This window comes from Ursus arctos, unplaced genomic scaffold, assembly GCF_023065955.2.
Source record: "Ursus arctos isolate Adak ecotype North America unplaced genomic scaffold, UrsArc2.0 scaffold_2, whole genome shotgun sequence".
NCBI classification, from domain to species: domain Eukaryota; kingdom Metazoa; phylum Chordata; class Mammalia; order Carnivora; family Ursidae; genus Ursus; species Ursus arctos.
The window spans coordinates 81,693,090-81,711,011 of record NW_026622874.1 but is presented as its reverse complement, the minus strand read 5'-3'; the positions used below and the strand labels follow the sequence as shown (position 1 = coordinate 81,711,011).

Here is a 17,922-nt window from a genome sequence, read left to right as displayed (position 1 = left end):
TATCCATGTGATCTGCTTCTGGACATCGCAAGTGACTGTGAAGTCTTTCTGAGGAACTTAATGGGCACAACCCTAAGCGATGTGTAGAGAAGGGAGTGTGTTAATGGGATTATTAAAAGTGCCTTGATTACAGTAATTTCTCTGACATTGGCCATAGCAGCTTCTTTCTAGATATGTCTCCTGAGGCAAGGGAAACAAAAACAAGAATAAACTATTGAGACTACATAAAACAAAAAGCTTCTGCATAGCAAAGGAAACAACCAACAAAACTAAAAGACAACCTACTGAACGGGAGGAGGTATTTGCAAATGACATATTTAATAAAGTGTTAGTATCCAAAAGATATAAAAAATATATACAACTCAACACCAGAAAAACAACCAATCCAGTTAAAAAATGAGCAGAAGACTTGAACAGACATTCCTCCCAAGATGACATACAAATGGCCAACAGACACATAAAAAGATGCTCAACATCACTAATCATCAGAGAAACGCAAATCAAAAACACAATGCGATATCACCTCACACCTGTCAGAATGACTAGAATCAAAAACACAAGAAACAACAAGCGTTGGCAAGGATGTTGAGAAAAAGGAACCATTGTGTACTGTGGTGGGAATGCAAACTGGTGCAGTCCCTGTGGAAAAGAGTAGGGAGCTTCCTCAAAAAATTAAAAATAGAAAAAAATTAAAAATAGAACTACCATATGATCCAGTAATTCCACTACTGGATATTGACCCAAAGAAAATGAAAACACTAACTCTAAAACATTTATGTACTCCTGTGTTTACTGCAACCTTATTTAGAATATCCAAATTATGGAAGCAGTCCAAGTATCCATCAACAGACGAATGGATAAAGATGTGGTGTGTGTGTGTGTGTGTGTGTGTGTGCGTGTGTGTGTTTAATGGAATATTACTCGGCCATAAAAAAGAATGAAGTCTTGCCATTTGCAACAACATGGATGGAGCTAGAGAGCATAATGCTACGTGAGATAAGTCAGTCAGAGAAAGACAAATACCATATGATTTCACTCATATGCGGAATTTAAGGAACAAATGAACAAAGTTTTTTAAAAAGAGAGAGAACCCCCCCCCCCAAAAAAAAACCCAAAACAGACTCTTTACTATAGAGAACAAACTGATGGCTACCAGAGTGAATAGGAGAATGGGTGAAATGGGTAAAGGGGATTAAGAGCACACTTCTCTTGATCAGCACTGAGTAAAGTATAGAATTGTTTAATCACTATATTGTACACCTGAAACTAATATAATACTGTACATTATATTGGAATTAAAAAAATTTTTAAAGTGCCTTAATCCATAGATATCTTCTTTTGTTCTTTCCATAAGAGCCCCTACAATAACTCTGTTCTAGGCCACCAAGCTACAACAGAAAAGATACAGTCCTCATGAAGGTCTAATTAAGAGGTACAAACTTCTAGTTACAAAAATAAGTAAGTCACAGGGATGGAAAGTATGGCATAGGGAATATAGTCAATAATATTGTAATAATGTTGTACAGTGACAGAGGGTGACTACACTTACTATGTTTGCCCATTTCATAAAGTATCTAATTGTCAAATTACTATGTTGTACACCTAAAATTAATATAATACTGTCTGTCAAGGATATGTTAATTTAAAAAAACCAGTCTTCACCCCGAAAAGCACACAGTCTAGGAAAACAGAGATGTAAAAAGACTATTATAGTACCATGTGTCAGTGCTACAGGAACATAGAGTCAGGGTCCCAGCTGGAAATCGATGCCACACTCAAAAGGGGTGATTGGAGAGAATTTAAGGAAGGGACTGTTAAGAAAGGAGAGGGGAGAGTTACAGGAAGCAGAAAGGATGGAGAAGCGTGCCAGGGCCAGCAACAGTAGGAAGCTGCTACCATCCCTCACTGATTTGGCATGAGCAGTTAGGGAACCCAGCAAGCATTGGAGCTACAGCAGAGAGCTGCCAAACAAGCCCTGCGGGCTTAGATGAAGGGAGGCAGCTTCCCCATAAGCAGAAGAAACAGGTGGAGTAAATGTCTCACTCTCTCTTTCCTCCTGCCCTCTGGTCTCATGATGGTGCCTCGCACGGGCCAAACCCAATCAGAAGTCCAGGGGCAGTCTGCAGAGGTCACCACTGGGACACAAAAGGAGGGTGGAGAATAGCAGAGGGAGGTTCTGGAGGTTAAGCAGAAGATGGCCTGCACAGCTACGAAGAGTACCTCACCCAGACTAGGCCTGGGCAGAGAGGGTGAGTCTCCCAATAGGGTTGGCTACGTGGAGGGTTTCCTGGAAAGACGGATGATGGTGTGCAGAGGCACAGGCATACGAGAAGCATGCTACATTCAGGAAGCTACAAGAAACCTCGTGTGGCTGTAATAGGGGACAGAGAGAGGAAGGGCCAGAGATGAGATCAGAAGCATGTTAAGTTAAACTTGCCGTTCATCAGAAGAGGAGGAATAGATACAGCACTGGGCTTCTCCTTCTCTACACTATCGACGTTTGGGGGAGGGGCTGTCCTATGCACTGTAGGATGTTTAGCATCCCTTGTTTCTACCCACTAGATCCCCGTAACAAGCCCCCTGGCCCCAACTCATGATAATGAAAGTGTCTCCTGACATTGCCAGATGTCCCTGGGGCAAAATTATCCCAGTTAAGAACCACTGACCTGGGATTAGATGGGTTTACTTCTGGGCATAACCTGTGAGACATTGGAGGGGAAACGTCAGATAAGCACTCGGGCTTATGGATTTGGAGCCCAAAACAATGGTCTGGGCTGGTGACTCAGATTTTGGAATTGCAAGCATACAACTGACCTGTATAACAGGGTGGCCTGAGACACCACAACTTCTCAAACTCCTTCAGCGAAATGTTCTTTCTTTTCTTTCTCATTGACTTTTATGTTAAACTACGGGGGTGGGGGGAGAGAGAGAAGCAAGGGGGATGGGGAGTTTGGTAGCACTGGATTGAGCTATGCTAAGCATCTAGTTTAAGGGATGGAGGTCTGAGTTCAGTGAATATTTATCCTCATCCTGGCTCATAATCCTCTAATCTCTGTCTCTAGACAAGGTGTTTATATTGCTCTAGCTTCTTCTCTTAGGTCTGTTTTGTTTTATTTAGTTTGAAATATCTTCAATTTTTAGAACAGTTATAACCTTTTATAATACGGTATAAACCTTTTTTATAGCAATGCTGCATGATGGAGAGGCTATATCCTTGATGATGAGAAGTTGGGAGAACCCTCACTGACTCTGTAAATAAATCATAAGAGGCCAAAAGCCCACAAGAAAAGCATAAAGGTGCCTGGTTTACCCCCAATGGTAAATGTCTCCCCCAAAAGAGATGGGAATTTCATGTTCAGACTCATTTCTCCAACCTGACTGATGACTCACTCCAACTACATTACAACTGAGGCAGAAAATGGATGGAGAGTGGTTTGTGCAAGGGGGAGAAGGTTTTACCTTTCAAAGTTATTCCTTTTAGATGTCAGATAACCCACCCCCACCCTCAGATGGGGTGACACACTGTAGTCAGTAAAACGCCCAGGAATCAACAGACAAGGTAATTTGCATCTTGCCTCCAGCCTACGCACCACATCGGTTATGCAACAATATTTATTGACCACCTGCTGTATGACAGACCAGCACTTGGTGAAAGGGCTATATCAGTGCATATAGGACAGAGAAAACTCCCTGTCTCCAAGGAGTTTATGTTGTAGTGAAGCAGAACCTGGGTTCCCTGATAGGGAGGTGGGCATAAAAGAGTTCTCAGTAGTGAGAACCTTTTAATTCACCTTCTTTGCCCCCTGGTATAGAAGACCCAAGGTAATTCTCACTGTTTCATTCATATATTCTGAGCCACTTTTTTTGTGATAATTGCAGGTATGGTATTTACCCTTTAAATGAAGCAACAGGAGATCTTTGGGGAATGGTAGAGGAGCGAATGGAGTCTACAAGCTGGGTTACCTTAATAAAAATAAAATTCAGCTGTTAAAAAAAGTACAACTCTGACAACCCATTCTGGCCTCACAAAGGTTTATGACTATTCATTGTGGTAACATAAAGAGATTATGTTTGGTCCCTTCTTTTTAATCCAGCAATTTTTTATGGAAATTTTATGTGATGTTTTACAGTCCACGTGTCCTTCAAATACATATCACTTTCTCTCATCACAAAATTGACATGAAGGCCAAGGGGGTGGTCATGGTGAGAGCTTCCAGTTCTACTGGACAAACAAACGTTCCCCTTCCTGTATTTTCTAAGCCAAATGCTACCCCTCCAGTAGGACAGCATGGAAAATTCCAACGAGAAATGAGGAACTCCCACGAAGCACTTAGAACTAAATCCTTTAAGGCCAAGATCCAATAACATTTCCACTGGCCTGCCTTTTCTCATTCTCCCAAAGAGGTACCTTCCCACTTCCATAACGTGATATTCTATCCTTCACACAGCAATGCTGGTTTACAGCTCAAAATTCTTTGTACCACCTCATGCTGTTGCCTCCCATTTGCTAGAATACATCACCAGGCTTTCTATATTACTTTTACCTTTGATAAAGATGTACGAAGCACTACTAGAAAGCACCCTTTCTGTTAACAGCAGCACTCCCCTGGTGGCTTCTACTTCTCCTATATCCTAGGAATCAAGGTCTCATTAGGCAGATTCTGGGGAATATGTGGAGAGAGGCTCCTGGCATCTAAAATAATGAAGTCCGATACAGGCAGGCTCAGACACAACAAACTTTTCCTGGGTGTCTTCTATGCGGCAACTGCTTTTGTGCACATTTTTTGAAAGTAAACACAACCTCAGTGTATTCCAGACCAACAAAATGCAGTATTTGTACACATAATCATCCCCTAGGGCAACATATTTATTCCATGACTGACAATCTTTCTGAATCAATCCATTGAGGAAGAATGAGCCAATTGTTCATCAGATGTAAACATCTGTATCCTCCTTGAGCTTATCCTCTCCATGGTGCCTCTTGAAGTAACCCAAACAGATGTGCATGAGGAACCATGCTGAAGACGAACAGCTGTTTCCATATTATACACACAATCAATGCTAAATTCCACTTGATGTCCGTCCTGGCTATAAAAATCCAGTGAAGCTTAGCTATTCAGTAGGGCTTCGGTTGGAATTTGGGATTGCTACTAAAAAATGTCAGAAGTAATGCTGCCAAAAAATAGACAAGGCAAGAAACAACAATTGTTGGAGAGGATGTGGAGAAAGGGGATCCCTCCTACATTGTTGGTGGGAATGCAAGTTGGTACAGCCACTCTGGAAAACAGTGTGGAGGTCCCTTAAAAAGTTAAAAATTGAGCTACCCTATGATCCAGCCATTGCACTACTGGGTGTTTACCCCAAAGATACAGACGTAGTGAAGAGAAGGGCCATATGCACACCAATGTTCATAGCAGCAATGTCCACAATAGCTAAATCGTGGAAGGAGCCGAGATGCCCTGCAACAGATGACTGGATTAAGAAGTTGTGGTCTATATATACAATGGAATATTACTCAGCAATCAGAAAGAACGAGTTCTCAACATTTGCTACAACATGGACGGCACTGGAGGAGATAATGCTAAGTGAAATAAGTCAAGCAGAGAAAGACAACTATCATATGATTTCTCTCATCTATGGAACATAAGAACTAGAATGATCAGTAGGGGAAGAAAGGGATAAAGAGAGGGGGGGTAATCAGAAGGGGGAATGAAACATGAGAGACTATGGACTATGAGAAACAAACTGAGGGCTACAGAGGGGAGGGGGGTGGGGGAATGGGATAGACCGGTGATGGGTAGTAAGGAGGGCACGTATTGCATGGTGCACTGGGTGTTATACACAACTAATGAATCATCGAGCCTTACATCGAAAACCGGGGATGTACTGTATGGTGACTAACATAATATAATAAAAAATCATTATTAAAAAAAAAAAAAAAATATATATATATATATATATATATATATATATCAGAAACAGTGTATGGCAGCTCCACTGGAGTTAAATAATAAAGATCATCATCACTTAAAAAAAAAAAAAAGTAATGCTGCCAATTTATATTGTAGAACTTCCATGTATTCAGACATGTGGTGATGGGAACAGACAACAGTAAACAAAAGATATGCACATAACGAGCGTGACAATGTAACATTTCCTTTTACCATCAGCTTTCTCCTACCAATGACCTAGATTTTTCCCCCTTCTTGAAATTTCAGAAGCCACTTACCTTTAGAAAAATTATCAAATGGGCCAGACTTTTTTTCACCATCCTTCCTTTCTCTCCACTCTTATCCTCTTGCTTCGGCGCTGTGTTAGACTGCTAAGACGGCCATAACAAAGTACCACAGACTGGGTGGCTTAAACAACAGAAATTTATTTTTTTACATCTCTGAAGGCTGGAAGTGCAAGATCAAGGTGTTGGAAGGCTTGGTTTTTCCTGAAGCCTCTCTCTTTGGCTTGCAGGTGGCTGTCTTCTTTCTGTGTCCTCACATGACCTTTTCTTGGTGCATGTGCCTTCCTGGTGTCTCTTCCTCTTACAAGGGCACCATCCATTTGTGTCCCTTCTGACCCTTATGACATCATTTAACCTTAATCACCTCTTTAAAGGTCCTACCTCCAAATACAGTTATGTTGGGGCTTAAGGTTTCAACATATGAATTTGGGGGAGATACAATTCATATTATATAAAAGGTACCCTGTATTCTATTTCTTTCTTCACTCTCCCTACCTTCCACTCTATCTCGGTTCCCAGGCAGGAGTATTATAGACCCATGTCCATTATTTGTAAATATGTAAACATCTGTTGAGGGGTTAGACACATTTAAGTTGGGCATGAAGCCTCAGGCCAATGGAGGAACTCAAGTCTCCACCAACAGACAAAGTCATAGAACTAAGAACAGAACTGGAGTTGGAGTCCTCAGGCTTTGAGGACCAGAAAGTACGCAGCACACTTGTGTGATGAGAGATTATAAATTTTAAGTCCAGAGTTGGAAAAGAAAGTTATTCCCTTCTCTGTCATCCATTTAACCCTTTCTATATACAATAGTATCAAAAAGATAATTGAAGAAAAACACCATTTTTTATTCCCAGATCTCCTTGGGTTGCTCACTGGTGGTCAGAGTACACAGGTATAGAGTATTTCTCAGCATACAGTTAGGGCCTCTTTCTTAGGAGGGTATCTCTGAAACCCTAGAAACCATTCCCAGCGGTCTGGCATTGGGCAGAGGAGGTGTTGCCTGAGTGTTTCCATGGGCCACAGCATCACCCCATTGCTGCAGACTCACCCTGTGGACCCAACAATCCATCAGAGGCTGGTGTCGACCAGTTGTCCAGGCTGTTGGAGCACCTGCTTCCTTCTGTTTATGGCATTAAGAACTTTCTTCCTGGGACCGAGCTGCATTTGTATACTCTGAAGGTCCTCATCAGAGCAAAGCAACAGAGCTTCTAGATCAATCTGCTCTCTCATGAAAATGGGAAGGAATTCTTCCAGATGATGGGACCGCAAAAATACTTCCAGAGGAGTAGCATCAACCACATCTTCCTCCCACTCCACTTCATCCTCATCCCAAGGCAGATCATCTTCCTGGCTGTTGTCCTCTTCCTCTTTATCAGCCTCAGCTTCATCAGCCTCTGCTGTTCCGTGTCTCTGTAGCAATTCACTGCTCATTTTAAACCCGAATTCCCTCTTGCTGTCTGAGATGTCTTCAGAACTTGTTATCTTGTTCCTTCTTAAAACAATATTTCCTAGACCTGGACGGTTGAGAATGGATTCATGTTGCGCACATCTGTCCTCCTCTTCTGAGAACTGGAGCTTGTCTTGGAAGTCCCCTGAGAATGCATCTTCCTCCTCTTCTCTGAACACTTCCATCACATTCCTCTGCCCACTTCTGCTCTCCTTTCCTACCTGCTCTGCTGTATCTTTGTTCTTCTTGAACTTTATCTTGAAGGTGTCTTTAATGCCCTTAGACAGTGACCCAAATGTACCGGAAGCAGCAGCATTTGAAAGGGATGACGTGGAGAAAGTGCCCTTGGAAGAAGAAAGAGTCCCAGACTCCTCCTTGCTGTAGTTGCGAGCCATCTTATTTTGGTGCTTCTCCTGGAGCTTCTCACATTCTTTGATCTGCCTCCTAGCATTCTTCTGAGCCTGCTCCTTCAGCCTGGTAATTTTCTTGGGGTTCATGATATTCTGGGCAGTGGCAGCCTTATCCAGGAGAGCAACACATTCATTTTGCTCTCTGCTGGCAGCAGCATCCAGGGGAGACTGTAAGTTGTTGTCTAGGGCAAAGATGTTGGCACCAAAGTTGACCAGGAATGAAACACAGTGGGCATGACCATTGGAGGCTGCATAATGCAGAGGAGTATTTCCCCAGATGTCGCATCTATTGGGGTCCCCTCTAGAAGAGAAAATATCAAAAATACATACAAAAAATTTTTTTTCTTAGAATCGGAGGTCCAAAAAAATAAAAATAAAACAAAAATGAACAAAATACATGTTAATCCTGCCTTAGCATTCTGAAAGTCCAGCTATGTCACACCTAGACATCACATGACCAGAGACAGGAAGAGCTCATCTCTACCCTTAGTCTCCTTTCCAGAAGCAAGGAAAGCTTTCCAAGAACTCTCCCAAAAAAGCAACTTTCATGTCTTGTTGTCTACAATTGGGTTGTATGCCTATAGGAAGAGAAATAGAGCTACCATTTTTAACCTAAGTCGATTAAAATTCTACCCCCTCCTCAGCCCCCCCCCCCCCCCCCCCCCCCCCCCGCCCGCAGCTGGGGATAAGATTACCCAGTGGTGTGCTGGTAAATGTCTAACTAGTTTATCCACAGGGAAAAAGATCAAAGCTCTGATCTATAGCATGTGCCAATTTTGGGTTGTAAATACACCCACCATGGCAAAATCCAAGCTATTAATGTGATAGTACTGGACATGGAGTTTGGAAGAGATGTACAGTAGCACACCTTTATAAATTATTCCCACCATATATGTAGATATAATAGACATGCAAAATCTTAAGAGAATAGATAATAGTAAAATGTACTCAAATAATTAAGAAATGATAAGTTTTGAGTATTTAAAAGTATAGTATATTAAACCATAAGTTTAAATACCTTTATTTTTAATAATGACTGTTTATCAGACTCTTAGACTTCCTGAAAATTTAGCAATCATCTCTTATGAGCTGGTAAGAGCTGGTTCCCACTCTAACAGTGTTACCACCAGAGTCACATGCAGGAAAATAAATAACTGAGCAACACTGGGATCCCGCTAACAAGAAAGAAGAGGGTAATGGATGTTGGGTAGGTAGCAAACTGTGTCTGCTATAACCATTATTCATTAAAAGGGTAGAACATCTGCACTGACTCCCCCACTTACTTCCCTGTAATTACAGCGTCCTATATGTGAATAGTTCTGCAACAGTTTGTGGTGGAATTGGGGGCACGTTAGATGGCCAGAGACCCCATGCCAGCATAGAAACAGGCACTTGGTCAATGCTCAGTGAACATTTGTGAGATGAATGAAAGCCTAATGGAATCTTGCCCCAGGCTACAACGGCACCCTTCCTGTGAGATGGTGAATTACAAACAGGCGCAAACAGAAAGTAAAGTAGTAACTTATTGTTACTATGGCTCTGGCCCCAAGCCCGAATCCCTGCTGAGAACTCTGGTAATACAGGTACTAAAGGGCATCTTCCCTCACCCTAGGCTAGACCCCCAAATCAGGATCCCACTAAACTTCCCCCAGGCTGGCCCCAAGGGAGGACAGGAAAGAGGGTCTGAGAAGGCCTCTTGACACTCTTGGTGAGAAGGATGTGGAAACAGGAGAGACATCTGTGCCCTTGACACATCAATGCTCTGTGACCCTTCCACTATTCCGCGCTACTCAAAGTTTGTTCCCTGGATTAGTAGTAGCGGCGGCAGCTGCTGGTTTGCTACAAATGCGGAATCTTGGACCCCTGCCCGGACTTCCTGAATCAGAATCTGAAGTTTAACAAGATCCCAAGGTGATCTATAGGCTCACGGCAGATTGAGAAGAGTTGCGCCCGTTAGTGCGGCCCGACCAGTGTCCAGTAATTTGATGAATCAGATTTGTAACTCCTCTGTGGGAACCCCTACCTCCTCCCAGTTTTCAGTTATGAGCATCTACACATTCAGTGCCATCACCACCAAAAACTGTCACCATCCCCTTCTCAGAGAAAGACCGGGATAATTATCAGAGGGGTAAAATAAGGCTCCGGGTGCCTAACTCATTTGTCTGGTGTTACACAGGCAGCGCACTTGGGATCAGGCCCGCCTCTGAGTCGAGCGGTCGACCACAAAAGACAGTCTTACCTGAACACACCTCAGTTTTTCTACTTCACCAGCTACGAGGCCTCAAGCTCAACTTTTATAGGACTCAGTGTCCTCATCTGGATGAGGATGAGGATAATTTTCATGGAGTTGTAATGTGACTAAGTTAACATAAAGCATTAGAAAAGCGCTTGGGACATAGTTGAATCCTCAATACACATTATTATCATTTCCCTTGTCTCTAAATTCCTAATCCCTAATTTCATATATGTTTTTCTCACACCTGTCTAATAGCACTATAATAGGCCCTGCAACTTTTTAATACTTAAATCTTACTTAATCTGTCCAACATTTATGCACCAATCTCTCTAGTTAGATAATATGCCTCAGAGGGCCAAGCCTGTGTCTCTTTGTCCTTTCTATAGAATCTCCTAGCAGAAGTCTTAGACTCAACCTAAAGACACCAAGCAGGGAATGTAACTGAATGGAGACAGGTTTCTTCCTTCGACAAAGTCATAGTTGAGTGCAAGCTCCAACGAGAAAGGAGAGCTGTCGCTCAACAGCTGACTGCCACCTCGAATAAAAGCAGACACAATACAGCCAGAGCTTCCATTTTCCAAACAGAGCCAGAAATTCAGAATTTCATGTGGGATTTTTTGATTTTTAAATGTTGGCTCAAATTTAAAAGAAAAATACAGTGAGGTCCAAATAAACCATATTTGTGGACTAGATCCAGCCCATACGCTGGCAGTTGGCAACTTTCTCCTGAGCAGAGAACAGCATGAACAGATGCACATATGGGTGATGTTAAACATGGCATATCTGGGGAACCAGGAGTACATTTCAGCGTGACCAGAGTGCATGGAGATGGGGCAAGAGACATCCGGGCAAAGAGGAAGGTAAGAAAATGAAATTCAATCTAAGGAAAGCAAATACGAAATAAGACCGTTCTGTTGGGCAGTCACGTCCAAAAGGTCTGGTCAGTGCTCCTGATTTAATTGTTTTGGGTCAAAGGAAACCGTTTTCAGCCTTAGTGCAGTTGCGTACCTTAGGGGGGCATAGTGCCTCACCCCCAAAGATGTAGTTTTATTTTTTATTTATTTTAACCAAGCACCAAGACTCCTTAAATACTCCAGACATCAAAGAAGGATTGTAAAAACATCCAAGATGGTACTATAAACCTAAACAAAAACACACCGGTTAAATTTGCCTGAAATTATTGTGGGATTGGGTAATTTAAAAAAGAAATTACTGAGAGGAATGAGCTATGGTGGGGATATTAAGGGTATTAAGAAGTTTAGGTTAAATCTACATGCTTTGGGACATACAAAGTAGTGGAATTTTCTTTTCTCAAGGGAATATTTTTAAATGATCCTTTCAAGATGGGAGGAAGGACATGAAGAAAACCTTGAGATTGACCCCAAAGATGGGTCTCATTTTAAGAAAATTGCAAATGCAAAATTCCAACTTTATAGATGAAACTTGGTAAGATGATTCAAGAGTTTCCCTTGTGCATTTAAGCTATTTCCTCTTGCAAAAATTCTACTTAAAGGCAACTTTCCAAGTTTGTGTATAACTTAAATCAAAATATTTTCTAATGACAAGTTTCATGAGGTCCTTCTAAATTCAATCTTTGTGTGTCAATCCTTGGTGTCTTTTTTTTTTTTTTTCCTAAAGATTTTATTTATTTATTTGACAGAGACAGACAGCCAGCGAGAGAGAGAACACAAGCAGGGGGAGTGGGAGAGGAAGAAGCAGGCTCCTAGCGGAGGAGCCTGATGTGGGGCTCAATCCCAAAATGGTGTGATCACGCCCTGAGCCGAAGGCAGACGCTTAACGACTGCGCCACCCAGGCGCCCCAATCTTTGGTGTCTTTCATACTTCTTGATAGAACCATTACACATACCTGCCCAGGGATTCATGAACTGGTCCCCCCTCGTTTGATGATCTGAGTCCTATATTGATGCTATATGGTTTCCTGGGCTCAATTCAGTCTAGCATTGATTTCTTTCCCTTTTTTTCTTCCCCAAAGGTGAAACTTACTGAAAAGGTTTTAAAATAATCCATATTTTGCCCTTGCTTTTTGGTAGGTCAGCGCATTTGGGCAATAATTTTTAAAGCTGGACTAGTATTGTCACTAAATAGGCAATTTGCTTATATGAACTTACTCTGAGCATCTGGTCCATTTCAATTTTTTCTTTTGAGTTAATTTGATTTTTTGTGTATGTGAAGCTGTTCTCAGAAAAAAAAAAAATCAATCTTTCAAAAATGCTTTTCTACATAAAGAATATTTGGACTTACTAATAATCAAAGAAATGTAAATGAAAATGATGCACTACCATTTTCTTGCCCATCAGATAGGCAAGGATTAAAAAGAATAGTAATACTCAGTTTTGGCAAGAGTATGGGAAAATGAACAATGATGGGGGAATCATAAAGTGGTTCAAATTTCCTGGCACAATGTGTGCCAAAAGCTTTTAAAACATAGCACCCTCTTGAATCAACAATTCTGCCTTTAAGAATTTATCCTAAGGAAGTATTAGACCTTTGTACAAAGATGAATAAGGAAGGATGTTCATTTCAACTTATTTATAAGTTAAAAGACTGGATTCAAATTTAAATGTCACGAGCAAGCAACCGATTAAATAAATTATGATGAAATCTTAAAACAGAATACCATGTAGTCATTAAAACAGTGGCATAGATTTCTCCTTTAAAGTTACAAATGAAGAAAAAAAGTGCAAACGGTCCATAATCTATTGTGAAATAATTAGAAGCAGATTTCAAAATAGTTTGTATAATATGAATGCCTTTTATAAGGGGGAAAAATGTACTCGTGTGTACATGTTCTCAAAGGAAAAAGTCTGGAAGGATATATGCCTAAATGTTAATGACTGTTGAAATTGGTTTGATTTTTACTTTATTAAATACGTCTTTCTACTATGATATAAAATTTTGCAACAAGTGTGTGTTGCTTTAGGAATCAGGGAGGAAGGGGCACCTGGGTGGCTCAGTCAGTTAAGCATCTGCCTTCAGCTCAGGTCATGATCCCAGGGTCCTGGTATCAAGTCCTGCATCAGGCTCCCTGCTCAGCAGGCAGCCTGCTTCTCCCTCTCCCGCCCCCCACCCCCCGGCTTGTGCTCACTCTCTTTCTCTCTCTGTCAAATAAATAAATAAAATCTTAAAAAAAAAAAAGAATCAGGGAGGAAGATAACTTGCTTCCATTAGAAAATGAAACAAAACTAAAAAAACTCACGTACACTTTGTAGGCAAAATGAAATTTTGTTAATTGGGACCATCTTCCAAATATAAGATAACAAATGTAGTTATTGCTTTTCACCTTTAAATTTTGAAAAGAAAGAAACAATTTTTAACAAAGCCAGATATTGGATATTAACGGTTACCACGTGACCTACTGTCAATGATCAATGACTGATAAACTTCTAATTTCAATTTTTAATTTTTTTTTAAGATTTTATTTTATTTATTTGACAGAGAGAGAGACAGCCAGCGAGAGAGGGAACACAAGCAGGGGGAGTGGGAAACGAAGAAACAGGCTACCAGTGTATGAGCCTGATGTGGGGCTCGATCCCAGGACTCCAGGATCATGCCCTGAGCCGAAGGCAGACGCTTAATGACTAAGCCACCCAGGCGCCCCCAATTCTTAATTTGTTTCCCTTTTTAACCCCCTTAAATCTAATTGACAAATTGATTTCCCACAGTTCCTATGCTATGGTCAATATGGGAACCTAAGAAAACCTGTACAAGACATTTTCTTCAGCGTATGTACTCCAAGACTACTTAACACAACAGAATGTGGAGCCTTACCTTCCTCTTCCTCCACCCACCACAACATCCAGTCAACTGTAATTGATTCTGCATCCAAACTGCCACTCAAATCCATCCCTGTCTCCTCATCCTCACTGCCACTGCCCTCGTCCTGCTGGTCTCTCATGTCAACCATTAAAACCGCCCCTGAACATTTTCTGTGACTGCTGTACAGCTGCCTGAGTAAGTTTTATAAACACAAATCTACCAGGTGGCCACCCTGTGTAAACCTGACAATGGCTTCCTGTGCCTTTAGGACGAAGTTCAAGTCCACAGCAGAATTTACCAGGCTCTTGTGATCTGGCCTCTCCCCATTAAAAGCCATGCTCAGCTTCAGTGCCTAGAACACACAGTGCTCTCACTTGGAGGAAACATTCTTACTTCCACCTCTTGGCCAGCTTTACAGGTATCTTCTCACCTTTAAGTCCTAGCTTCAAGGCTCTGGAAAGCCTACCCTCACTCTTTGGATTGGGATGGATGTCTGTGTTATTTATTTAGTGCTGTCTCTTTCCCCCTTTGTAACATCCATCATACATGACTGACTTAATTTCTGTCTTCCTCTCTTAAATCTGATCACCACGAGGAGAGGAATGGTGTCTCTCTTGTTGAACACAGCATCTCCAGTGGCCAGTAAAATGGCCGGCATGTTGCAGATATATATAAATAAATATGTATGAAATTGAAATTAATTCACTTAGCTCCTTTATTAACATTTTCTTTTTGTCTTTTCTTTACTCCTGGTGGGTTATAGTTGCCAACACTGCCTAGCCCCTCTGGTAACAATCAGAAGAAAAGAGCTAGATAATTGCTGCATTAGAACTGGGGGGGCGGATGGTGTGGGCATATCTAATAGCTAGAAAGGTAATAAAGTTCAGATAGGCTGAGGTTCCCTTTTATAGCTTGTAAAGCCAACTACTTCATCTAAGAATCATGGGCTTGCTTTAGGATTGAATATTAATAAAAGGCTGTGGGATTATAATGGCACAGATAAAAATAAAATAAAATAAAAACACATCATTTTTTCCAATCAAGGTTGACATCTTAAAGTCAAGTAGAACAGTGATTCATTTTTAAAGAGTCAACCATTTACATTTCATGGAAAAGATTTTTTTTAAAAGCACAGAATTAAAATATAACGCCCCCCCCAAGGCAGATAACAAAGGCTTAGAGTTCAGAATCTTTCTATGTGTGGCTCATAAGGGATGAACCATCCCCACGGTGCCAGTTCTTAGCGTGAAAAGAGCACCTCTAGGCAGTTTTCTCTCTTTCTCTAAAAAGACGATTATTTAGACAGTCTATAAAGGACAAAGGATTTCCACTGACTTCGCTGTCTCTTGCTGCTGTCTGCAAAATCCTACCAGAAGCATTGTCTCCAATCAAAACTATCAGGTTGAACCTACCCTCGGCTGCAGATTATTTCTAGGGCTTCCAGATTCCCATGGTAGGCTGCCAGGAGTGTGGGAGTCATGCCATCTTCATCGGAAAGATTCAGATCTCTCTTAGTGGCCTCTTTCAAAAGTTCCAGGTAGCTATCACTAGCAGCTTGGTGGTAGCGAGTGGACATTTTTTCTGCTCACCAAAGCCTGGCCAGATAGCACTGTCCAAAAGAGCCGGTTGTTGGTGGAGCAGACTTCCTACAAAGCTGGTTAATCAGTGACAAGGAAGAGTGTCACTCCAGGACAAAGCTCATTTTAGCCTCCCTCCATGGAGGGCAGCCAGAAAGGTTCATGGTGCTGAACTTGGACCTTTCCTTTCTGGAATGGCTATGACGTCGAGTATTAAGGCCTGCTGTGTTTCTCTTGAGTGTTGTAAGGCACATTTAATTTCTCTATGTCCATTAGCAAGTCTCGAATGTAATATTGGTCATCTAGGCACAGAATGTACAAAACAATTTCCAAACAATTCAGAACTAGTCTAGTTCACTGGGGAGGTCTATTTTTTAAAACTATTTTATTGAGGTGTAATTTACATACTATGAAATTCACCCATTTAAGTGTATAAGTCAATGATTGTTGGCAAATTTACAGAGTGGTGCAAGTATCACCATAATCCAATTTTAGAACGTATCTATCACTCTCAAAACATCCTTCATGCTCATTTGTAATCAATCCCCATTCCCATTCCCAACCCCAGGAAACCACTAATCTGTGTTCTGTCTCTATAGATTTGCTTTATATGGGCATTTCACATAAATGGAATCATAAAATATATAGTCTTTGTGTCTAGGGTTTTTTTTTTTTAGTTTCACATAATTTTTTGAGATTCATTCATTTTTTAGTATGTAACAATACTTCCCTTTTATTGCTGAATAATATTCTATTATACCAATATACCAAATTTTCATTATTCATCCAGTAGCTGATGGACATTTAGATTGTTTTCTCTTTTTGGTTTTATGAGTAATGCTATGAGCATTCACATGCGGGTCTGTGTAGACATATATCTTTATGTCTCATTTTGTCTCTTGTTTATACCAAAGAGTAGAATGGCTGGGTTATATGGCAATTTATATTCAACTTCTTCAGAAATTGCCAAACTGTTTTCCAAAGCGACCACACTTTCACATTCCCACTAGCAATGGATGGCAAGAATTTCTCCATATCCTTGCAGCTTCTATTGTCTTTTTGTTTATGGCCATCCTTAGTGGGTGTAAAGTGGTATCATTATGGTTTTACTTTGCATTTCCTAATGATTAGTGACGTTGAGCACATTTTCAGGTGCTTACTAGCCATTCTTACATCTTATATTTAAGTTCTTTGCCCATTTTTCTCATTAGGATATTATCTTATTATTGAGTTATAAGAGTTCCTTATATATTTTGGACAAAAATCCTTTATCAGATTTATTTTGAACTGAATGAAAATGAGAACACAACATCTCAAAATTTATAGGATACAGTTAAAACAGAGCTTGGGGAAGAAATTAGTAGTTTTTATGCCTAAATCAGAAAAGGAGAAATATCTTAAATCAATAACTTCCACTGGAAAAGTTAGTGTAAATAAAGAGCACAATATGAAACCAAAAACATGGTCCAAATCTATCTGTAAAAAAAATAAATGTAAATGGATCAAATTCATCAGTCAGAAGACTCAGCTATATCTTATCTACAATAGACACAGCTAAAATATAAAATTGTAGAAAAATTGAAAGCAAAAAATGGAAAAGTTTTATCAAGAAAATGCTGACAGGGACACCTGTGTGGCTCAGTTGGTTAAGCATCCAACTTTTGATTTCCTCTCAGGTCATGATTTCAGGATGGTGAGATCGAGCCCTGCTTCGGGCTCTGCGCCTGGCATGGAGTCTGCTTGAAATTCTCTCTCTCCTCCCTCTGTCCCTCCCCCCAACATGCACACATGTGCACTCTCTCTCTCCCTCTCTCTCAATAAATAACTAAAATCTCAAAAAAAAAAGGGAAAATATTGATAAAAATGGTATAGCTGTATTTACATCAGACAAAATATAATTTAGACCAAAAAAATTGCTAGGGATAAAAACAGATAATACATAATGATGAAAGGAACAATTCATCAAGAAAATATGATAGTCCTAAATTTGTATGTACATAATAACATAGCCCCCAAATAGAAAAAACAAAAATTAATAGAATTGGAAGAACAATCACAGTAGGAGATTTTAACACACCCTCTTAATGGTATCTATCAATCAGACTAAAGATCAGTAAAAATACAAAAGATTTGAACACAATTAAAAAGCTTGATTTAACAATCCTATGTAGAACTCCATACTCAATAGAAAATACATGTTCTTTTCAAGCACACAGAAAATATTTATAACAAATTGC

General features: G+C 40.5%; 2 protein-coding genes across 2 annotated transcripts in view; both read right to left on the bottom strand.

Annotated features, from left to right (window-relative positions):
• Positions 1–17,922, bottom strand: part of LOC113267546 (phospholipid-transporting ATPase ABCA3-like) — a 207,597-nt gene that overhangs the window by 181,153 nt on the left and 8,522 nt on the right. The gene's annotated exons all lie outside the window — the stretch shown is intronic.
• ANKS4B (ankyrin repeat and sterile alpha motif domain containing 4B) lies at positions 6,357–16,237 on the bottom strand. Its single transcript, XM_026515564.4, has 2 exons — positions 15,521–16,237; positions 6,357–8,396 (listed from the first exon to the last, which is right to left on the bottom strand). The coding sequence occupies exons 1-2, from the start codon at positions 15,682–15,684 to the stop codon at positions 7,307–7,309; spliced, it is 1,254 nt and encodes a 417-aa protein (XP_026371349.1). The 5' UTR covers positions 15,685–16,237; the 3' UTR covers positions 6,357–7,306.

Bases quoted from the DNA above. Each gene is read 5' to 3' on its own strand.
- ANKS4B (XM_026515564.4), bottom strand. From the start codon at position 15,684: ATGTCCACTCGCTACCACCAAGCTGCTAGTGATAGCTACCTGGAACTT. The intron at 8,397-15,520 runs GTAGGTTCAACC...TTTCTCTTCTAG, and splicing joins GAAATAATCTGCAGCCGAGG to AGGGGACCCCAATAGATGCG.